Raw genomic sequence first — 20,173 nt, forward strand, 5'->3', positions numbered from 1 at the left:
TGAGGGATATTGTCATCACTTGATGCAGAGTTGATATATTATCTACAGAAATCCTAATATTCTTGTATGAAAACTCATGAATAAACACATAAATTAATACATTTAGCTACCTTGTCATACCAGCTTTGACCAGGTACTCTATCTCTGTCAGGAGTCCAGTCTATGTCCTGAGGCTTTCCATCCACAAATTGAGGTGTGGGTGAATATCCTTCTAACACCCCATCTTCTCTGTACATGGACCATTTTGACAAATTTTGGACCGTCCCATGTGGTAAAACCCTTTCAGCTGCCCAAACATCTTCCTCTCCTTCCACTCCTCCTCGGGCATTCCTGGCCCAGTGTCCTGAGCGTGGCCCATAGGGAGGAACAACAGCATAGCGATTATCCTCCCCCTGCAGGCCTGTTGGCACCCTGTATGAGGCATAGCGAAGATTCTGGTTTTGGATGGCTTCAGACAGGCTTGGGTTGTGGAACCGACGAGTGAGAAGAGAGCCATCCGGCAGCCTGTGGAACAAGGAATGATTCTCTTCAATTAAGAAAATATATCACCGGGTATACAGCATTGACCATGAAGTGATTTTTTTTTTGTGGAATTTTGTCATTGTGAAATAAATGCCAATTCATGTTGCTTTCCTAGAGGACCAAGAACCTTTTGATTCATTTATAGTATAGCTCCCTACCTGTAACGAAGACCTTGGAGCTCATCCTTCTGCAGCGCAGAGGAAAGGTTGGGAGGGGTGGGTTTGGGTGCCCCGGACAGCACAGAGTTCTCTGACAGATGATAGAGACCTGTGGACCGCATTGCCCGGTTTTGTCTCAAAGCAGAGGAAAGGTTGGGCTTTTGGCCAGGGATAACCAAGGAGCCATCAGGGAGCCGGTATGATGCAGTACGAAGGTTCTGATTGGTAAGAGCCTGCAGAGCAAGATACAAGGTTGTTATTTGAGGCTATAATCACAATTTGCTAAATTGTACAAATTATTGACATCAAACTTTATATTTCACAAGTCTCTAATGGTTAAAACACAGAGACCAATGTTACTGAAAAAAAAGCCAATTAAACAAACAGGTACTGCAGCAAAGTTAAATTAAGGGAAATTTACACACTTTAGACAAGTCGGGAGCAACTGGTTTCCGTGGGTCAATGATGATAGTTCCATCAGGCAGGGTGTAGGACACACCCTTTAGATAGGGATTCTGGAGGGCGGCTGCCAGGTTGGGGCTCTTTGGTTTCCTTGGGTCCACTATAATAGTTCCATCTGGGAGTGTGTATGAAGCTCCTTTCAAGGCTGGGTTACTGAGGGCCTGAGTATCAACAGCTGTTTTTAGTTATTGTAAGGTTAAACAACTGCAGCTCAATTAATTGACAGAAGAATTAAAGCAGCAGCTTAGTATATTTGATTACCAATTATTATTAGCATAAGAAGACCTACATCAATCAAGGAAGGATAGAGTAATAGACCAACACTAAAAAAACAACATGTGGTGTGAAAATAATCAGAAACAGGGAAAAAAACAGATAGCTAACCATCGCCAGGTTTGGTGAAATAGGTGTATTGGGGTCTTGAACCCCTTCTGGTAGTGTGAAGGATGCGCCCCGCAGAGCAGAGTTTTGAAGGGCGCCGGCGAGGTTTGGAGGGACCGGTTTCCGTGGATCAATGATGATAGTGCCATCGGGCAGGGTGTAAGATGCACTTTTCAGGTAAGGGTTCTGAAGAGCTGCTGCAAGGTTCGGGGACTTTTCTTTTTTGGGGTCAATCACAATGGTTCCATCGGGGAGAGAATAGGAGGCTTCACGCAGAGCTGGGTTATTTAGGGCCCTAGCCAGGTTTGGGGAAATAGGTTGCTGAATGAGCAGAGACAACAGAGCAAGAACAATATTAATCAACTTCAGCTTATAAATGTTTAATAACAGTAGTGAGAGAGAAGAAAGGAATACAATACAACAATAAGAGGCCAATTAAATTCAAATAAAGAATCATGAGTCATGGGTTACTTGCTGTCTAGGGTCTACAATGGTGCCATCAGGGAGAGTATATGAAGCATTCTTGACATTCGGATTCTGAAGAGCTCTGGAAAGGTTGGGAGACATGGACTTCTGGGGCGCTCGTGGGTCCTGTGTAGGTAGGTGTGGGGAGTGATATAAGAAAACAGAACTATAATAAAACAATTGTTGTTGTTTCGTATTTAGACAATCATACATCACAGGTTGTTTTGTTATTTTGACATCTTCCTTGTATACCTACCCTGATAACTGATCCATCAGGTAAGATGTATGAGGCTCCACGGACTTGTTGGTTTTGCAAGGCATTGCCGAGCAATGGGGAGGAACGTGAATCTGCATATGGTGACACCAAGGCTCCATCTGGCAGCCGGTACGATGCCTGCATCAGCTGTGGATTCTGTAAGGCACTTCCTAACATTGGTGAAGTGGGTTGTGGGGGTCCATATGGGGACCGTCTGAGTTGCATAGGTGTCTGATAAGATGCTTGGCGGAGGTTTGGGTTCTGTTGAAGAGCATTGGTGAGCTGAGGTCCAGCTGGCGCATAAGGGTTACGGCGTTGCATCATTGGGGATCTTAAAGATGAGACATTCTGCAAACCAGACCGGTTCTGTAGGGCATCATGAAGCAGTGGTGCTGGGCCAGGCTCAGAGATATAATCATATGGAGTAACAACAGTTGGTCCATATGGTGAACGGAGCTGTGGAGCCTGATAAGAAGCCACACCTCTTAGTGCTTGACCATGTCTCATGGCTCCAGAGAGCATTGGAGATGAAGGTACAGATGGGGCATATGGGGACTGAGGCCTTTGAAAAGGAGATGCATAGGAGGCTCCTCTCACTGCCTGGTTTTGCAAAGCTCCAGAAAGCATTGGGGAAGAAGGGGGCAAAGGCTGTTCATAAGGGGACATTGGTCTCTGCAGTGAGGAAACATAGGACGCATCCCGTATGGCCTGGTTTTGCATTGCTCCAGAAAGCATTGGGGAAGAAGGGGGCAAAGGCTGTTCATAAGGGGACATTGGTCTCTGCAGTGAGGAAACATAGGACGCATCCCGTATGGCCTGGTTTTGCATTGCCCCAGAAAGCATTGGGGAAGAAGGGGGCAAAGGCTGTTCATAAAGGGACATTGGTCTCTGCAGTGAGGAAACATAGGACGCATCCCGTATGGCCTGGTTTTGCATTGCTCCAGAAAGCATTGGGGAAGAAGGGGGCAAAGGCTGTTCATAAGGAGACATTGGTCTCTGCAGTGAGGAAACATAGGACGCATCCCGCAAGGCCTGGTTTTGCATTGCTCCAGAAAGCATTGGGGAAGAAGGGGGCAAAGGCTGTTCATAAGGAGACATTGGCCTCTGCAGTGAGGAAACATAGGACGCATCCCGTAAGGCCTGGTTTTGCATTGCTCCAGAAAGCGAGGGGGAGGAGGGAGCATAATGTTCTGCATATTCAGCAGCCATCTCACCCATGCCTACCACCTGGGCTGGCTCTGGGCCAAGGGGGGAAGAGAAAGAGGCTTGTCGGATAGCCCGATTCTGCAAAGCACCAGATAACATAGGAGAAGCGGGGGCAACAAACTGATGTGGCTGCTCAGTATATGGATCAGCATAGGAACCAGACACATAAGCCTCTGGTGAATAAGTGGGTTGATGGGCAACTCGAGGGGGCAAAAGTGGGGAGGACTGACGAGAAAGACGTGGAGACAGGCGTGGGGATGCAGGATATGACATGTGTTTAAGGGAGGGCTGCGGAGAAGCAGGAGGCATCCTTCTTATAGACTGCTGGGCCATGAGGGGACGACCTCGGGCTATAGGGCGAGGAGGAAATCTGCCAGATTCTCTCCGCCTTAGGGGAGCACGATGGACCATGTGAGGAGAGTGAAAAGGGGAGGAATGGAGGGAATCCACTGTGAGAACAGATGACCTATTGCTTCGTATGGAGGATGCACGGAATGGACGCACATTTTGGGTGGGTGGGGGTACCGGGCGCCCTCTGAGACCCATAGGGGAGGGCCTGACAGTACCTAAGGGAACATTTCCTCCCATCCTAGGCCGGACCAATGGTGTGGGGTCCCTGAGTAGTCGAGTTGAGCGGCGAGAGAGGGTAGGAGATAATTGGGCAGGTCGAGGCCCTGCAGGGGATAGACTACGGCGAGATGGGGAGGGAGAGGGAGATGGTCTTCTACTGAGCTGTGGAGAAAGAGGGGGAGATACATGACCAGGGGAGAGGGAAGGGGAGGCTGGCCCACGCATCTTTCTTCCTCCAAACGGGCTACGGGCTGGACTGACAGAGGGTGGGGGACTTCGCCTTCTCATGGAAGCACGGGGTGAGGAAGGTGGAGAATGTTGTCTCATTGATGCTCTTGGCGAGGGTGGAGGACTTCGCCTGATCATTGAGGCATGGGGAGAGTGACGGGGTGAAGGGCCTCGAGCCAGGGGAGACGGCGATCTCTGAGGTTGCATTCTACGATGGGCATGAGGGGAGGCCATAGGGGAGGAAGGAGGTGAGATCCGTCTAGACATGACAGAGGGGGGCCTTTGGGCACTAATGAACCCACTCCTCATGGACGGCTGTGGGGATGGGCTGCGTCTCTGTGGAAGCATAGGAGAAGGTACAGGGGAAGCCATGGCAGAGGGATGGCGTTGCATCTGTGGGGAGGGCATGATGACAGAGCGCCGAGATGGAGTAGGAGAGGGTTGCATGCGCCTGGCTGGAAGGGGGGACATATTCGCTTGCTTGATAATCATGGCAGTTGGAGTAGGAATCACTTGGCCATAACCCTGTTGCTGTGACATCATCATTGGGTCTGTCATCATCTGTTGCTGGAAAACACAATAAAATAATGTTTAATATATTTAAAATTGAAACACCTTAAAGAGCAAAACATTTTGTGAAAAGAGGATAGTAGTGCTGAAAATAGTATATAAATTGACATTTTGGAGTTTCCAATAATAATACATCTGTCCACATTATGGAAAATAAGTTCTACAGGGAATTTTTTTTTGTTGGATCACTTAAGGATACATTTCAATGTAGGATGCACCAAATCTTACCAAAGAAAACTGCATAGTCAAATTCTGTTTTTAACAGGCACTAAAAAACAATACTAACTGTAAAAACTGCAAGTTTGTTGATAGAGACGCCTTAAAAATAAGGAATGTAGCTCAACATGTAATTTACAATGGGAAACAGGTTCTTCTGTGTTCTTCTTCTGTGAACCTCAAGTACAAGACTATGGGTAGGTAAAATCAATGACACAAAAAAGCTAGAATTACCTGTGGTGACATCATTTGTTGCTGCGGCAACATCATCTGCTCTTGTGGTGACATCATTTGGTGTGACATCATCTGCTGCTGTGGTAACATCATTTGTTGCTGTGGTGACATAATCTGTGATGGCATCATCTGGGCGGACATAGTCTGTTCATGTAACATCATTTGCTGCTGTTGTGACATCATTTGCTGCTGTGGTGACATCATTTGTTGCTGAGGTGACATCATTTGTTGCTGAGGTGATATCATTTGCTGCTGTGGTGGCATTACCAACGAGGGCATCAAAGTTTGCTGTTGAGACATCATCATTTGTTCTTGAGGAGACATCATCATTTGTTGTTGTGGTGACATTCCCATTTGCTGATGTAATGACATCATGTCACCAAGTTGACCTGGTGCAAGAGGAATCTGATCTTCATACTGGATTTCTGACATGTCTTCAAATTCTGGATCAGGCGGCAAAGTAGGTGGAGGGGGCAGGGGTACATCCAGACGCTCTTTCCCAAATAGGCGCACTTGAGGTCTAGGAACTCTGAACGTCATCTCTCCTCCCTGAACTCCACTGCTATCATCACCATATTGATTCAACTGGTCTGCATACTGGTCCCCATACAGGCCCTGTACCTGATCAATCCCTTGCCCTCCAAAGCCAAAGACCTGTTGGGCTACCGGTTGGAATTCAATGGCCTGCTGGGAGCTATAGTCTTGGTAGGGCATGCCAGCATCAGTATAACTAAATTGATAGTCTGGTGGAAATCCCCCTTGCATTCCCATCGTTGCTTCGTAAGGGTTCTCATAATAATCTGCCTGTCCGTTGTCAAAGTAACCCCCTTGTCCTTCACCGTAGTAAACTCCTTGACTATTTTCATCATAATAACCATGAGCCTGAGGGTCAAGGAATCCATCTACCTCTCCTCCATATACATGGCCCTCACCCATTAGTGCATAGTAATCAAGATCCTCATCACCATACATTGCCTGTTGTTGTTGATAACCATAGTAATCAGCTTCCTGGTTGTTATAGTAGCCTTGGGCAGAGGAGTAAGGGTCATAGTATTCCCCCATGTCCTCATCATAAAGACCACCTTCATAATATTCTGCATTTGGATCATAAAATCCTTCTTCCTCATAGTAACCCAGGTCTTGATAGTCTGCTGCCCCTGCTCCATTGTCATAGTAACCAAACTGACTCTGGCCTCCATATGCTGCAGTTACCTCGTCTTCATAACCACCATCATAGCCTCCATATCCTTTGTGGCGGACTGAATGTTGCTGGTCGTATCCATAAGCATCCTCCTCATGCTCATAACCATCATTATGGTAATCATTGAGATAACCTCTGGAGCTGGCCTGTCGGCTATGCGCTCTACGCCCACCCCAGCCATGGCGACCTGCATTTCCTCGCATTTTAGTGGACAGGAAGCGTTTGGTCAGCCAGTTTGTTGCGGCAGCAACTTTACCCAGCAACGCACTTCTGTTCTTAAAGTCGTCGGATGGATCGTCACTATCTTTTTTTCTAAATAAGCCTTTGAAGAAGCCCCCCTTCTTCTCATTTGATTGGCTCCCACCTCCCAGACGAAGCAGCATATAGGTTGGCTTTTTCCCACCATTTGCTGCCGCCTTTTCTTTATCCTCTTTCTCCTTTTTCCTCTTTTTGCTGGCCTTAAACCTCATCATGAATCGAGAGGTGTTCTTCAGCATGGACTTGCGGCGTTTCTTCTTAGCAATGCGGGTCCTTCTCTTCCCTAACCCCAGGAACAAACGTGATGTACTTTTCAGCTTCTTTCTGCTGTTCCTGCGCCTCTTGAAACCAGAAAACTTCATGAACATCCGAGACATGTTCTTCAGACCTTTTTTAGGAATTTCCTTTATCGGAAGCGGAGGAGCTTCCTCTTTCTTTTTGCCTTTCTTCTTCTTTGCATCAGCATCAGATTTCCCTCCTTTATGGTGGCGGTCATCTTTAGATTTCTTTTTGGATTTGTAATCCTCTTCATACTCGTCATCCTCCTCTTCTTCCTCTTCATCCTCCTCATCTTCTGAGTATTCATCACGTTTAGATTTCCCCCCTTTCTTTCCCTTAGCCCCCTTACCTCCTCGCCCCCTCCCTCTCCTGTCATCTTCTGAGTCTTCCTCTTCATCTTCCTCATCTTCACTTAACTCTTCATCCTCTTCTTCATCACTCAGAAGCTCTTCCTCTTCCTCAGACTCCACTTTCTTACCTTTACCTTTGTCTTTTCCTTTCTTTCCATCGTCTTTTCCCTTGGGTGGCTCCTCTTTTCCCTTCTTACCCCCTTTCTTATCATCCTTCCCCGCTTTCTTATCATCCTTTCCACCTTTCTTATCATCCTTGCCAGGTTTCTTATCATCTTTTCCTCCCTTTTTGTCATCCTTCCCTTTCTTTTCCTCCTCTTTCTTTTTTTCTGATTCAGCTTTTCCACCCTTCTTTGTGTCCTTCTTGGCGTCTTTCTTGCCAGGCATTTTGATAAGTGGCTAGGAGCACACCATGCCCTCTTTTCAGGATTCAGTGCTGTAAACACACACATTACATATTCAATTTATGACACACAGTACTATATTTTAAGTTCAACATGAAGAAAATATGATCTGGAGTCTGACCTTTAAAAGATCCCTTGGTTAGATATGCCTCGTTGACTTTGTACCAGCACTGTATGCAGGTTCAGTATCTGTGTGAGGACAGGTCCACCTGGCCAAAGCAGTTGTACACTGCACAAATCTAGTCCCCATGAAGGCTCCTGTCCAGATATACACATCAGCAAAAAAATTACAGCAATCTTTAACACACAGAGACAAATGTATACACACAGAGATTTAGGATCTGTGTTAAAATGCTTTAACAAAGATTATTATGTCAGTGCTAATTTCTTGGCACCACAAAACTGTTCTGTACACATCAGTGATGTCTCAAATTCATACTAATCCTACTACTAAATTATCTCCTACCCTACCCTCTGGATCTTGATCTGGAGCTCCACAACTGGAAGCTCTCTAAGCTCTATCTTGCTATTTGTGTACTCTATCGATGTCCAGTTTCAACTCAGAATTATTTAATCTGAGAGAGCTCTGACCCTTATATAGAGTTACACAATCCCGATCAAGAGATTGCAAATCTCTTGCCATAATTGCCCAGCTCTACTGTAGGCCTTAAGGTCAAAGGATTCAATGTGTCAGAGCTCAAAACAACAAAAGTCTGCTTGTGTATGTAAAGAATTGACTGTATTATCAAGCTCAATACAAATTCTAACAAAAGAGATTTTTACTGTTGGTTTTACTAATTTCCACACAGTGTGATCCCTGCGGCATTTGCTTTCCGTCAAACTGCATACAAACTGGAAAAACACACAAACAAAACATGCAGCTGTTACTCCAGCTGAGGCTCCACTCTCTCTATGGTCCAGCCTTTCTCTTGTAGAGTTGTACTACAAAGCAAACTCTTGTGGCAGTGTGTCAGCACACTCATTCATCAAGACAGCTCTCCATCATAATCACCTCCACATTCACCGACAAGCAGTACAGAAGAGCAAGTGTGGTGGTCCCCAGAAAGTCTGCAGTCCTGAAATTTGTTGCGTCCTTGCGGGAGGTCTCTTCTTTAGCGGTTTTAAAAAAAGAAAAAGCTCCGAGACAAAGTCTTTAGGTCACACTCAGCTTCTTCCTTTGACCTACTCTGTCCTCTGTTGCTCACTACAACACATTCCCTCACTCAACACAGCACTCTGCTCACATTGCCCTCCTCAGAGTGTGTGGCAGCTAGCGTGTGTGTCTGTGAGTAAGTGTGTGTGTGTGTGAGGGGGAAAGAGAGAAGGGCAGATGGGCTGCCTGTTTGTGTGTACGTGTGTGCGTTTGCATGAGCGTATATGTGTATGTGTTTGTGTGCATTTGAGGAGTTCCTTGTGGCGGGTCGTATAAGGAGTCTTAATTTGTCATCTGGCTCTACAGGTGAAACTTGAGAGCTGTGGCGGCTGAGGGGGCGGGGCATAAATAATACAAAAGGTCGAGAGAAAGAGAGAGAGAGAGAAAGAGAAAGAGAGAGGAAGGAAAAGAGACAGACATGGGATGCAGAAGATAAGCCTGATTGGCAGTAAGATCTCATCCAATCCACAAATATCCAACAATTATGACCTCTAATTTCCGTATCGTTAATGTATTACATGTAGTCAAACCATTAAAGCTATCTCACCTTAAATTTGCTCCTCTTCATACTACTGTCAGATGTGTGTATATGTGTGCGTATGAATGAGTGATGGATCATCAAAGCAATATTATATTTGAACAACATCAGTATGAGCAATAGAGGCAGCCACCAACCTACTTCCACATACGTAACAGCAGGAGAAGGAGCAGAGGCAGGAGAAACACCCACTTGTTAGATATGTGACGTCTTCGCTTTGGGTATCAATAACAGAGGAATGACTCTCTCAAACACACACACACACACACACGTACACGCACATAGAGCCAGAGAGGATCAGTAACAGGGCTGTGATTATTAGTGCCATCAACCAAATTATTCCTCTTCCAGAAGGAAGGGGTCGGATTGCCAGAGCTGTCCTCTTACAGAGCTTAGGTGTTGGGTTGCCAGATCCTGATCTTTTGGTCTTGGTGTGTAAGTCTATCTGATCATTACCAACCAGCACCGAGCACATGTAGTGTGCATGTGTGTGAGTGTGCATGTGCTGCACAGTGTGTTTGTTCAGAGTTACGTCTTTGAGTGGGTGCACATGTGCATTAAAAAGACGGAAAGCGTGATGAAAGAGTATTTTTTCCTGGATTTCCCACGGTTTGTCTCTAACCGTACATCTGCCTTTGAAGCAGAATGAAAAGACCCTATCAAACGTGAAAAGCTCTGAGTTGCAGCCAGTCTCCCTCTTCCCAAAGCAATCGCTGCTGGCAGGTGGTCCTCCATCTTTTGATAGAATTTGTAGAGAAGAGACAAAACAGAGGAGCTGGGATGCATGCCCGGGAGAGAAAAGCAGACTTATGACAGAGGTGGACTTGATGAGGCTCATCAAAAGCATTCAAGTCCTGAGGGGGAGCAGTAGACCATCTTTGTCACTTTACACAGACACACATACACACACACACAAAGTAATCTGCTGCTATCTAGTGGACCAGTATTACACCTGCAGCACTCTTAATAGGTTGAAGTTAGATGGATCAGGTAAGTTTCCAGGCCTGCAGCTAGTGTAAGGCTTGCTCAACACAAATCAATTGCCTCATCATGTTGCATTGTTTTACATGATTAAATGTAGTCTTGTAGGAGATACACCAGGCAGTCTCACTCCAGGGTAAACATTTATCTTGAGGGAGAGAAAGTAGATTAACCAAATCGTGCATGCAAACGGATACACTGCACAGTTTATGAGTTGACTAAAGGGGAGGGAGGAGATGTGTGTGGGTGCACCCAGAAAAAAAACATACCTTTCCTCCGGCACACCCTACATCGGAGTTGCTCACGTCACTGGAGCTCCGTAGTCACGTTTCCCCATCCTCATATAGGTCAAAAAGGACAGAAGAGGAAAAAACAAACAAACTCCCAAATATTTTAAAAAAATCCCCGTTCACATTTTCTGAATTTTAACCACTCACACAGTCCCTCACATCTGCTGCTCCTCTGGCGGGGCTCGGAGCAGCAGTCTTCGGTCAATAGAGGTGGGGGGAAAGTGTGCCACCGGGAACGGAGGATGAATATTTCACGACCGCTATTCTTCGGTGGCCGGCCGGGGGCTTGAGTTCCACACACTCCGGTGAGGACTGACGAGCACCGCGGGTGGGCACGGAGTCGGTCATACACGGTGATACACACTGGTAGTGGTTGTGGCAACGTTAAATAAACAACACGGGTAAAACTGAGGCAAATTAAGTTAATTAATGATGATTAAATGTTAATATTAGCGCGTGTTTTTAGCCTCACAAACTGCCTTCTGTGACTTAACGGTTGAGTGATATAGCCTAGCTTAATTCGGTAGCTAGCTAGCTAATAAGTTAAAGTACTCCGGTGATATTTAGCGTTAACTTTAATGGGGGAAATAAGTTGTTTTTCCCCCTCCACTAACCTGAGTGTCGTCGGGAGTTTTGGTGTACAGGGCTTTAGGTTTTTAACATTTCCTCTCGCCCCCCCCTGGACTGAACACGCTGTGGGAAAGTGTGTCATGTTATGGCTCAAGGGGGTAAACGGAGCATAACAGATGAAGGTGAGAGCTACAACAAGAAAATGTACAGTTACCGTCTCTCCCAGCATGAGCAATGCTTCTGTTGCCCGCCAGATGGACCCGCCTGACAGCAAACAAACAGCACACAGAGCCACAAACTGCTGCATCTCCTCCACTGGATCCACTCCATAACCCAGACGACCTTGCCGTCTCCCCCCACACGACCGGGCTGGTATCAAAAACAGGTTTTTGGCTTTGATATTGAACCAACTGTGGAGTGCCACGATGCAACACCTCGTTGTGTTTTTATTCCCCCCCCCCCCCCCCAGAAAAAAACAAGCCTTTGGGCTCGCTGGAGCTATTTTTAGAGCTGTTCACAAGACAAGTGGCTTACATAGACTTCAACCGATGTGCATTATGTGAAGTGCTTTTTGGGTTAACACTTTTATATACACAACTGTGCAGCGTCTCGGTCAGTGCAGGCAGCTCCACAGCCTGCCAGATTGTTTTCTAACCAGAAATCAGGGCTTTCATTTTCTGCCCACTAACAGCAATGCAATCAGTCACTACTAGGCTTCTTTCTTTGAAAATGCAACCACTGATGTGCAATTAAATCATCCAAAACTTTAGCTGCAGCTCTCTCATTCTCTCTTCCAGTCACACCGTAACATAGAAAGAATTACCAGCTCCCAATCAAGACTCACAAGAAAGCAAAGAGATCATGTTTCTGCTCAGAAAGGTAGTGTTTATTGTCCCCGATGGGCAAATTGGTTTGCAACAGTAGTCAACACAACTAGTACACATCATCCTAAAAAGATACGATACATAGTGACATAGCATATAACATACAGGTCATCATAGGAATATACAGTGAGAAATAAGATAATAATAATAAAGCTCTAAGAGTGCATCAGTCCTTTGTTTAGTGCAACAGCAACTAAACCTACAGCTTGTTTAGGAACCCAACAGCTGATGGAACAAATGATCCAAAATATCTGTTTGATTCGGCCCTCCGAGGGAAAGAAAACCACTTCCCTGATGGCAGGAGTCGAAACGCTACACGGAGAGGTTGATGAGGGTCTGCCAAAAGTGGCCTTCGCCCTATGAGTGGCTCTGGTTCGATAAACATGGCCAATATCATTCAAATTAGTGCCGATGGGTTTTTTGGCAATGTTTAACAACATTTCCCAGCCTATTTTTTGTTCACCATGCTTAGGTTACCAAACCAACAGATCATTGCGAAAGTCAAAAGTGTTCGTCGATGTTAAAACACATCAGCTTTCTCAAAGAAAACAGTCTCTGATTGGCCTTTTTACAGAAGGAGTCGGTGTTGGCCTCAAAAGTAATTTTATCATCCAGGATGGTGCCAAGGTACCTTTACTGACGTATTGTCTCCACAGCTATTTTTCTGACTTCCCCGTATTTCTTTTCCTCTAGTAAATGAGTGGATCGTTTCTGCTTCTTCCGATATTCAGTTTGAATGCAAATGAACCTGGTCACAACTGGTAGGCGTGCAACCTGGTTATAAATATAGAGCTGCAGCAATTAATAGGTTAATTGATTAGTTGTCACCTGATAAATTGATAATCAATTAATCGGATTCAGTGTTTGTTTTTTTAAAGAAAGAAAGGTCAATACTCTTTGATTGCAGCTTCTTAAAACGGGAATGTGTCCGGGCTTCTGTCCTCTTCTGTGACAGTAACTGAATATCTCTGGGTTGTGGACAAAACAAGACATTTGAGGACGTCATCTCGGGCTTTGAGAAACACCGTTTGACATTTTTAGACCAAACAACAAATCGATTAATTGAGAAAATAATCGACAGAACAATCGACAATGAAGATACGCATTAATTGCAACCCGAGATGAATCAAAAAAAAGGTTGAGAATAACTCGATGAGGGGAATGATATCAGAGGGTGGCACTCTCTTTCATTCTGTGTGGTTCTCTCGTGGTTTGGCAGAGCTACAGGGTTGGAGATATTTTATTCTTGCCTGAATTATTTGGATTTTTTGAAGGTAATGTTGCAACCAAGAATTGCTGCTAGAAATTGTTGCCTCCTTACAACAGTTTGCTCAGGGCCCTGAAACAGTAAATATCTGTAATGTTTGGCATGTTCCAAGGCCCCTGTCCAGCTCTGGGCTCTGTGAATCATTCAAGGAAAGTAATAGCTTCATCCTGCAGGCATAAGCTTGTTTTTTTGAATAACACAGCGAAACCTTGTTGCAGGAAGGTAGTAATGTTTCTGCAGGAAAAATCTGTCAAGCTAGGCCCGCGTTGTTTTTTGAGGAAAGATATATCAAAGAAGAATACGTGATATAAATAATGAATAGATAATTGGAACGAAGAGTTAAAGTGTAACTTAAAAATGAACAGAGGACAGCCCAAAATGCAAATTCGAGTGAGGTGAAAACAGAAAGAGTAGACCCGGCTTACTGCTTTTGAGTTTGATGCAGTCGTGAGCTTTCCCACTACCAGGCTCTGCTGGTCGGACAGCAGGCAGGAGATCAGAGAGCGGATCACCAACATTAGTTTTTTTCCAGAAGGAGTCAGCTGAGTCTGGAGCTCGAGCAGCTGCTCTGAGACACATGGTCTCTGCACAGGGTCAGAGGGTGACTGGAGAAAGCTCCCCACTGGGACTAGGAGACCTGTGCATGTGCGACACTGTCTGTGTGTTTAAGACAGCAAGAGCGATAAATTACAAATAGATAGATAGATAGATAGATAGATAGATAGATAGATAGAGAAACAGAGTGTTGGAAAGACAGAAAAGCAGCAGGGTACATCAATCCACATCCACTTTATAGAGGCTCCACCTGGATAGGCCGATCGCGGAGAAGCAAGACTGCTAGAGTAGCGAGGGTCCTGCTGTGTGTCCATCAGTTTCAAATAATCCCTGCTGCTGCCGAAGTGTCCTTGAGTCACATGTTGAACCCCTGCCTGCTCAGAGACACACCTGACTGCTGTTGAACTCCAAACTGCAGTGAATTTGTTCCTGTTCCTCACGAAAATGAGACTTCGGTGCATCTGTGTTTTATCCACAGTACAGATTACGCCAACCAAACAGCTCAGCGGTGGTACAAGCATGGAGCCAACCTGCAGAACACCACCATTCCCACACCCGCTCCGAGATAGATATGGTAAGGGTGTGCGTTCTTATGTTTGTTTGTCTGTGTGTGAGGTTGTAAGGTTGAGTTGACATGACAGATAGTCTTAGAGAGGATGAGAAGCTGCATTTGTGAAGAGGAATGTAGGCAGCAGACTGTGTTTATGTACTTAGGTGATGAATTATAGGAGCCTTACAGGGCAGAAATGTAAAATATTTGCATCGGGGAAAGTCAGATAAAACCTCAAAGAAGAGACAGCAACACCAACTTTAGTATATACATGACTCAATGGAAACTGAAAACAACTGAAACAGTGAAACAACTATGTTTATCAAACACTTGTGACAAGGTTATGTAATAGAGGAAGGATGTTTTACAGTTTACCAATAAACCTTATTGTCTAAACAAGTGACACCAGTGAAACACTAATAATACATTTTCCCAAGCATCTTTTTCTGCATAATAAGTATTCCTAAAGTATGAATAAGGCATTCATATCAGCACATACCGGGCAACATATTGCTGATATCTGTGATAGACCAATATCATCGGCCAACCAACAAACGGACACGGGCAATAACATAACCTCCTTGGCGGAGGTAATTATATACAGATCATATACAGCACAATAAACCTGTGCTATCACATATAAAACACATAGCATGTGGTAGTCCTGTTGCATATACATAACATAAAAGTATGTCTTATGAAGTCTGGTTAGGATTTTGAAGGCATAGGTAGAATATGGACTAGAATATGTTGCATATGTGCACAAAACATCGAAAATGCCTTATACAGAACATATAAAGATGTGGAAATTAACATGTATAATACATGTAAGTACAATCATGCTTGGAAAAATGGACATACGTGTAATGGGGGGGGGCTAATACAATATTCACTAAAATATTTAAAGTCACATCAAAAATGTAAGTATATGCTCACCACTGTGATTATGAAGGTAACACTGTGTTTAAGAATACCAAAATTCTGAATAAAAAAAACATTTCCACAATTGGTCAAGATTTACTTATGTGATGGATGCTGATAAAATTCACCCCGAGCCATTTAATCAATAAATACACCTTTAAGACTGTTAGTTTTGTCACAATGCAAAAAGTGTTACAGTAAGATGCTTACAATATAACCACACTGTACCTTTTTCATCCAGCTGTGGATCCTTGTTGCTTATCATACCACTCTCTCTCTATGCTAAATATCTCATACCTCCACCAAGGCCCATTTAATGAAGCCTAATATCAAACTTAATAGACCTTTAAAACTCCAAATAACTCTGAAATTTTAAACCATCCATCACTGCTTAACCATCATTAGACGTAGCATCTGCATCAAATTGTACCCACTCACTCACAGATACCAGCCACCTAGATAAACCTGATTTTTTTCATCAAGATCCATGCATTATTCCCTGAGAAATTAATGAAAATGTCGAATACCAAAATGTGTTTATTCTGGGCCGAGACCCATCTTCCATCCAAATATCGTGGGAATCTGTTCAGTAGTTTTTGTGTTAACCCACCGACCAACCAACAAACAAACAGATGGAGTAAAAAGTGGTATTCTTACAGATTGAGGAAAAATGAAACATGAGCAGAGACTGTTTTAAACAGAACAAGATACAATGTACAGTCGTGACCATCATCAGCAGATACAATATACATTTTAAAAAAATCGATGCACACTTTACAAGGCTTTTAGCTCACACCAGGAGCTTATTGAAGTGCTGTGGGCTTTGGGGAATAAATGAATTTATGAGTCATTTTGATTTGACATTGAGCATCTTCGGCGAGCATACTGAAAGTACAGTAGACGTAGCTTTACAGCAACACTTATATTTCTGTGACAGTTTTGCTGTTTTTTAAAGAAAGGCAACCTACCATCCCTGGATGATATCTGATACAGTATACTGAATGAATGTTAATGTGAATGTAAAGATATAAAAATGAAAGTAACACAAAGCGGCAGTATTTGTCTTCTCTCCAGTTTTTAGAAATTGGCTTTCATGTATAAAAACTCTGTGGTATTTATCCACATTCAAAACATTCATCAGACCAAATCTTCCAGGGTGCAAGAGCATTTCTTTAAATGGCTTTTAATGATACAGCTTAAAGAATTTCTCTCTTCCTCCTGGGTGTTTGGAGAACACAACAGACTGATGATTTTCGCTTAGCGCTGCTTTAGATCCACTCCACTCTCGAGTACTCGAGAGCAAAGGGGCAACACAGATGAAATTACCATGTTGTTTTCTGCACAGCAGGTGATTATTTGATCATCAGGAACCACTCGGTTCTGAAATCATGCTTTCATGTTGGGATGCTGCTGTGGAATTGAGATAACACCTGTCTTGGCGCTCAACAACTCAGAAATGGAATTTATATGAAAGCTGATGTATCTCATAAACCTATTAGATTGAGCTAAATTACAATTCAAGATCTTTTTGAATAATGTCAGCAGTCATGTTTAGATACAAAGCAGAGACATGCTTCACAGGGGACACCTGTGGCCTCACACTTGGCAGACTTGGTCGTGTGACTAATTGTGCTGCAATTTGAGACATTTATTCACATTATACATAATACGTGGAAGATGTACAGCAGTAATTTATCAAATTGCTTTCTCGCTCTCTGCATGCTGATGCATTGTGAGCAGCCAAGTTCAACACATTTATATTCAGAGGGGCTGACTTCAGCAGACCTGCAGTATCTCACACTGTGGGAACATTCAAACTCTTCCTGTATGGTCTACAAAGATATTGTATAATCTATTTTTAAATAGACCGCTCAAAATAAACTTTGCATTTTAATAACCTTAACGGGTGATGAATTTTAATGTGAAATTTAACATTCGGGTGAGTTTGGATTATTTTGTATTTAACACTAACAGCCTGCAGTAAAACAGCAAGGATATAATACTGTCCTCCGGTGCTTTTTATAAGCTCCTACTTCACAGTGTTGAAGCTGCAAATACGACACATAGATAAACAATTTTGTTTGGAAAAATATTTCAAACAAAAGTGAACCCTTTGCCAGAATTTGTTTTATGGGGTCATACATGTTATATTAAATGAAATGAATGTATTAGCCAAAAGATATTGTACTCCATAGGCAGTCTATAAGAAGAAAAGGTTAAGTAAAGATTGAAAATCAATCCCCAGGAGGAGCTGGACATGGCTGGGGAGATGGATGATTGGGCTATCTTGCTTAGCCTGTTGCCGTCACAACTACGACCCAGATAAGCAGTGAAAAGATAGATAGAAATCAGCATAACGTTGGCATGATTTCCATGCTCTCTGCCCTTACATTTTGGATTTTGGAGCCTCTGATTTTAGGTTATCACTGTAACAATTCTGGAGTGAGATCCAGAAGCAGAATCAGTAGGTAGGAGTTGTAGTGCAAAAGCAGGTTTTAATAGTCAAAAGGCAGGAAATAGGTCAAGAACAGGTAGGCAGTCAGCGGAGGCAAAACAAGACCAGAAGGGATTGGGCAGGCAGCCAAAAGTCCAAAAAACTAGCTGGGTTCAAAGTCACTAACACAGGCAGGCGTTAGATACAGGAAACAAGGCTGCAGTAGACAACCTGGAAAATGAAGAGAATTACTGTGCAGGTGAAGTATATATAGTGTGGGGCAGATGGGGTAGTGAGTCTGCAAACAGGTAGAGGATCTGGTGACTGGAAAAGACTGGAGCACAGTCCAACTGGGCAGCTGGTGGACAGGATGGAAGAGGAATGGCTGTCTCTAAGACTACAGCAGAGGATGGCTGAAAATCAATATACAGGACATTTATTACTCTCCGTATATTGGCAAATACTGCAGCCTAAAAATGTAGGCATCACTGTAACAATTCTGGAGCGAGACCCAGAAGCACAGTCAGTAGGTAGGAGTGGTAACAGAAAAGATTTTACCAGTCAAAAGGCAGGATAGAGGTCGGAAACAGGTAGGCAGTCAGCGGAGGCAAACGCAACCAAGAGACCAGGCAGGCAGCCAAAAATCCAAAAACTAGCTGTGCTCAAAGTCCACACAAATTTTGGTTAGGTTTGGTAGAAACTGAAGTACTGTGGCTTTGTGAATGTGATGTTTATCTAAGAGACAATAATTTTATTGAATCATTAATTTGATTCATCCTTTTTTATGGAAACACCAGTGTGTGTAATAAAATTAATGATTGTTGACTTCCATGAAGCTGCTTCAGTTTTAGCGTCTTTGTGTTTTTGTGTGCAGGACGGCTATCATGTTGTAAGTAACACATGGGATATTCCTACTAATACTTTAGAAGATAAGTTCACCTAAAAATGAAAATTCAGTTGCTACCTTCTCACCCTCATGCCCATAGGCAGAAATCCCGGGGGGCACAGGGGTGTCCAGACTCCCCTTCCTTGAAAAAAGAGAGAATTCTTTTAGGAGAATGCTGCAACACTGTTTTGCTGAGAAGCTCCAGATATGTTTTGTGGACCAAGACACACTCCATCAGCATAAGAATGAGAAGATAATGACTGAATTTTCATTATTCCCTCCACTCTCAGTGCCTCTTCCACTGGCTCTGCTTTTGGAAAAAATATGTCCAGTTGTCAGTGGTGAGAGACAGATAATAGGTTGATCCCTTTTGAATTGTTTGATTAATTACACATACAATGTTTGTCAATTTAAAACAGAATTTTGCAAGTAAAGAAAGTCGCAGTTTGTCTTAAAGATTTAGTACGTTTAGGTTTGCCTGAAACTGCTCAGTGAACTGCATCTGTCATCTCTCACAATATACATCACCGACATGGCTGCAACCTTGGCACCATAAGTCTGGCAGTTAATCGAAAGAAGAGTTAGCTGGTTCCACAAGAGCTCGCATGCTTGACTGGCACTAAAAGGTTTCAGTTGTGGGTTTTGGTGAGTGTTAAACGAGTCCACTTCAGGCATGCGACTCATGGTTGTGTAGTCTTTCTAATTTAAATTGGCAACATCATATGTGTAATTCATGGCACAAATGAGATAAAAAAAATGTCTCTTGCCAGTAACTACCATACACGTTTTTTTCTAATATCAGGTTGCATGGTGGTCCATCAGAAGGGGAGGGCCTTTGCTTCTCTGTTCATGAACAGAATTATTAATCAGATAAAAACGATTGGAAAGATGAAGTGGCTGTCATGGCAATCACAGAATATTAATATTAATGAACGGCTGTTAGCAGAACTGGCACCTGTCGCGCCCCTATTGAATCCATTGGTTAGTAAACAGTTGTTCTGTTTGAAACGGTCTTCTTCCCTCTGATCTTAACAGACTTTGAATTCCTCAACTGTTTCTTATTCATTAGTCATATATTCTTTTCTATTTACAGTAACTAAACAATAGTTGGAAGGGGAGAACCATGGACCACTGATGCACTCAACAACCTGCACATCCCACACACTCTCTCTCTCTCTCTCTCCATGGGAAAAGGATGGGTCTCTCTCAGTTCACTGCAGGCCTTCAGGTCCCAGTTGGCCACTCATGATGGTCAGTCCACCTACGCCTCTGAGTGTTGTTGCCAGTGGCGAAAACATACAGGCAACGACAATTACAATCAGGATACAGAGGAGAGGGAGCCACCGCATGTATTTATTCTTTAGCACATTTTTACATACCCCCC

The 20,173-nt window shown here is 43.7% G+C and overlaps 2 protein-coding genes across 2 annotated transcripts in view; one reads left to right on the top strand and one right to left on the bottom strand.

Annotated features, from left to right (window-relative positions):
• Positions 1-10,786, bottom strand: part of myo15ab (myosin XVAb) — a 49,793-nt gene extending 39,007 nt beyond the window's left edge. The window contains exons 1-9 of the mRNA XM_084380012.1: positions 10,702-10,786; positions 7,882-8,018; positions 5,269-7,792; positions 2,245-4,815; positions 1,995-2,114; positions 1,527-1,844; positions 1,106-1,303; positions 681-913; positions 111-504 (exon numbers count right to left, since the gene is read on the bottom strand). Of these exons, the coding sequence (XP_084236138.1) occupies positions 111-504; positions 681-913; positions 1,106-1,303; positions 1,527-1,844; positions 1,995-2,114; positions 2,245-4,815; positions 5,269-7,743 (6,309 nt within the window). The 5' untranslated portion in view covers positions 7,744-7,792; positions 7,882-8,018; positions 10,702-10,786. The remainder of the gene's footprint in view (positions 1-110; positions 505-680; positions 914-1,105; positions 1,304-1,526; positions 1,845-1,994; positions 2,115-2,244; positions 4,816-5,268; positions 7,793-7,881; positions 8,019-10,701) is intronic.
• A 702-nt stretch (positions 10,787-11,488) lies between these two features.
• The window catches only part of grin2ab (glutamate receptor, ionotropic, N-methyl D-aspartate 2A, b), a 127,349-nt gene continuing 118,664 nt past the window's right edge, over positions 11,489-20,173 (top strand). Inside the window, exons 1-3 of the mRNA XM_084372066.1 lie at positions 11,489-11,677; positions 14,477-14,572; positions 19,883-20,040. The gene's annotated coding sequence lies outside the window, so the exon portion shown is untranslated. The remainder of the gene's footprint in view (positions 11,678-14,476; positions 14,573-19,882; positions 20,041-20,173) is intronic.

This window comes from Pagrus pagrus (genome assembly GCF_965226575.1).
Source record: "Pagrus pagrus genome assembly, chromosome: 2".
Classification (NCBI taxonomy): domain Eukaryota; kingdom Metazoa; phylum Chordata; class Actinopteri; order Spariformes; family Sparidae; genus Pagrus; species Pagrus pagrus.